The sequence below is a fragment of the Etheostoma cragini genome, chromosome 23 (genome assembly GCF_013103735.1).
Source record: "Etheostoma cragini isolate CJK2018 chromosome 23, CSU_Ecrag_1.0, whole genome shotgun sequence".
NCBI lineage: Eukaryota > Metazoa > Chordata > Actinopteri > Perciformes > Percidae > Etheostoma > Etheostoma cragini.
Genome location: NC_048429.1, coordinates 3,187,862 through 3,191,427, shown reverse-complemented (window position 1 = coordinate 3,191,427; position 3,566 = coordinate 3,187,862). Strand labels below are relative to the sequence as shown.

Below are 3,566 nucleotides of genomic sequence, written 5' to 3'. Positions count from 1 at the left end.
CAGTTCTGAAGGCAAAAGGGGGTCCAACCCGTTACTAGCATGGGGTACCTAATAAAGTGGCCGGTGAGTGTATGTTGATATGTAATATAAAATGACATATGAGGTGGTTAGAGGATTTTATTTGTAGCGCTTGCATCCAGCAGGTACTTGGTTCTTTTGTCCAACGTGAGAAACAAAAGCTAGATGTTATCGAGGTTTATTTGCTTTGTTTTATTATTTGCCCCTTTTAATTCAAACCTGCAGAGATGTGGCAATGCAAATAATTGTCTTACATTTAGATCTGCAGAGTTTGCAAAAAAGTACTCAAGATAAAAGGTTGAGACCTTTTTATTTAGGTGCCCTGCCTTCAGAGAATGTTATTCAAGGACTGAAGATTCAGAAGGGTCAGCAAACACATGCAACTACCAAAACTCACAACAGAGGAACCATCATGTGACTGATCCCGATTCTCTCTCTCTTTCTCTTCCAGGTCGAGGATTCTCGTAGAGGGAAAACTGGACTACGGAGAATATGTGGACAAGAACCAAGTCCGACGCCAGGCCACCACCATCATCGCAGGTCAGACAACAAACCAGCTTCTATCAGATGTAGGGCAGGGTGCCGGATTCACTACTTTATGGGTACAAAGCTAATTGTCTTTAAAGTATTGAAAAATGCCTCATCATTCATTATCCAATTTCAATACCAAAGGAGTAAATCTCATCAGTCAGTGAGCCAATAAGCATTACATTAAAGGTAGTGGGGAATCAATAAAGCATAGCATCGCAATATTCTCCGTGGCAATACCAACACACGTGTTGATCAGTTTGACAATCTCATTTTGCAACATAACATTTTTATAAAATAATACAATTTAAAAAATAAAATTTATAATATAATTTAAGTGAGATGACCTAACAGACCCTTTATTTTTTTTAAGATAAAATAAATGTTGACAGAGTTTCCTTTTGTGGACAAAATTTATAAATTGGGGAAAAAGTTAATAAATTGCAATATATCGCAGAATGTTACAGTATGTTTAAAATTGAAATGATATTGTATCGCGATGATATCGCATTGTGAGGCCTGTGGTGATTCTCACCCCTAGTGAGAATGCAGCAGTTGTGTGCTGCTAACTGTGGTTAAATAAAAAGAAAGAAAAAAAGACGCACATTAAGAATGCTCTGTATACATGAAAGAATCCTCCTAAACCCTGAATAATCCCAACATGTAATAAAGCCCAACTCTACATATCCAGACGGATATGCTGCTCACATGACCGGTACCGATCTCGGAATAGTGTCATATTTTGAATTATTGTAAAATATTTGCTAGTAGTCCACATTTTTTATTCCAAAAAAAGATTATATTACGACTAAAGTGTTTACACGACTAATGAAAGCGATTGTTCCACTAATAATCACGTTTACATGTAGCCGTGCAAAATAAGCTTTTTAAAAAAAAACAACTTTATTGAACGTTTACCAGCGGCGGCGGACTTGTTGGACCGTGTGAACACGGCCTCCCTCTTTCATTTCTGCAACCAGCCTCTTGAAAAGGTCGGCGTAGCGATGTGTGAGCAACAACCTGCTGATAGTAGTTGAAGTATTTGATAATGTTTCAAAGTAGCTGTTTTCTCCTCATTATCGAGTCTGCAGCCTTTCAAACTGTCGGCTGGTTGGTTTGTGTACGGCAACCATAGCAACGCACAGAGCTGACCATAAGCCATAAACAGACAAGAGGCTAATTGAGACGCATATTACGAACGCGCTGCATATGTCCACAGAAACTTGAAAAACGCAAGTAATACAGGAATATTGCACAGGTCTTAATCTAAAATTGCTAAATTTGGAAAAAGGCCTTTCATACCAAAATAGGCTGTTTACATGACCAGTATAACATGACAATATTCCAAATAACAGTGGAATGTTAGTGTACATGTAAACCTACTCATTATTAGGGAGGTTCTTCTCATGTCAGATTAGTGTATAAGAAAATGAATTTGATTACTCTTTTCCAGATAACATCGTCTTCCTGAGCGACAACATTCGTGACAGAACTTGATACACTTTCTTCTTTGTCACCACCCAACAACAAGTCAACTTCTTTTCGTATTCTCTACAAAATAAAGACTGAGGACCTGAACGCCAACAAGTAAAGGAACTGACTTATCCAAGTAGAAGGGGGACAGATTATGTTGTGACACGCCAGTCACGTTTGACTGTGACGCCTCCTGCCCACCTTGAGGCATCAAAAGAAGCTGAAAGAGCCCACTTGTGTAGTATAAATACATGATTACTGATTATGGTTTTATTTGTGCTACTTGTACTGAACAGTTACAAAGATTCACTTTATGCCCTTTTTCCGTGTACTCGAGTTGGATGTATGAGAATAGTTTTGGAAATACGAGTTTAAGAGTCGAAAATGACTCAGTGCAAGATGTTGTAGCTCTGTTTAGAGCAACTCTTACTTGTGTCCTTAGACTAAGGTTATTGTAGTTTTTCTTACAGTAAAAACTCATTGAATCAGATATTGTTTCTGGGTGAGGAAAACTGTAAAACCTACCAGTCTGATGGTCAGATTTCTTCTTTTTACATGTTTGCTAGGAACTATTTGCAGCTGCAGGTTAATTGTGGTCATTTCATGGGATTTGTTGACAATAACAAAAAAATATAGATTATCTCCAGATGTTCCTTCTTGTATGTCTCGCTTGTCTGTTAAATGTCAGCTGTGACTTTTCGTCATGCAAATCTCTCGTAATGGAAGTTGTTCAACTGGAGAGAAATGTGTGTTTACTGAAAGGCTTGAGGGTTAAAAAAGAAAACGAGAGAGAGACCAGCATGCAAGTTTAGAGGAAGCCTGTTCAATTAAATTTCAAATTTTTCCCCTTGTCACTTCTGCATTGCGTTTTTCTGTTCACACTCCTGCATTGTGCAGTTATAACATCACTGTATGTATTTAATGTTTTATCTAGTCCTGTTGTCGGCTTTGTCTTTTTCTTTCAGTTATCACTCTCATCTGTTTTTCATTTCCTTCCTGGTCAGTGACTTGTTGATTTCAGGTCCCACTGCTGGGGCATTTCTCTGTAATGGTTGCTATAATAGACCTTATTTTCTAGACTACTTGTCTTCATATTTGTGTTCATCCTCTACAGACAGAGCATGTAAGATTTAAACTCCCTGTGTTAATAACTTCATCATTTCTCTTACAAAGCACTTAATATAGGAGAAGTTACAAGTAACCATTAAAAACAAACTCAGAAATGTACGATGTGACATAAAGAAAAGAGGAAAAATTGACATATTTGCATAAATGCATATATAAATGCGTTTTTATGAAAGTTTACAAATATTTGCAGTTATTTTTTTAATTAGGTTATTGTTGTCTGAGATTATTGTTGTCTTAGATTTTCAGCTGGTCGTTGATAGGCTGTTTCCGTGACAGTGGGGGCGGGCTTAAACCAAAAGTATTCTTGGCCTAATGTTATTGGTTATGGGTATTGTCGATCCCTTTTCCTGATTGGATGCGTGACTTGTCAGTAAAAAGTTCAGGTGGTTAGAGCTGACGGTCGAATGGACCAAACAGCG

At 37.6% G+C, this 3,566-nt stretch overlaps 1 protein-coding gene across 2 annotated transcripts in view; it reads left to right on the top strand.

Annotated features, from left to right (window-relative positions):
* ssbp1 (single-stranded DNA binding protein 1) overlaps window positions 1-3,101 on the top strand; it is a 7,379-nt gene extending 4,278 nt beyond the window's left edge. For both annotated transcript variants that reach the window (XM_034863282.1, XM_034863283.1), the window contains exons 6-7: window positions 470-558; window positions 2,000-3,101. In XM_034863282.1, the coding sequence (XP_034719173.1) occupies window positions 470-558; window positions 2,000-2,043 (133 nt within the window). In that variant the 3' untranslated portion in view covers window positions 2,044-3,101. The remainder of the gene's footprint in view (window positions 1-469; window positions 559-1,999) is intronic.
* The last annotated feature ends 465 nt before the right edge of the window (window positions 3,102-3,566 follow it).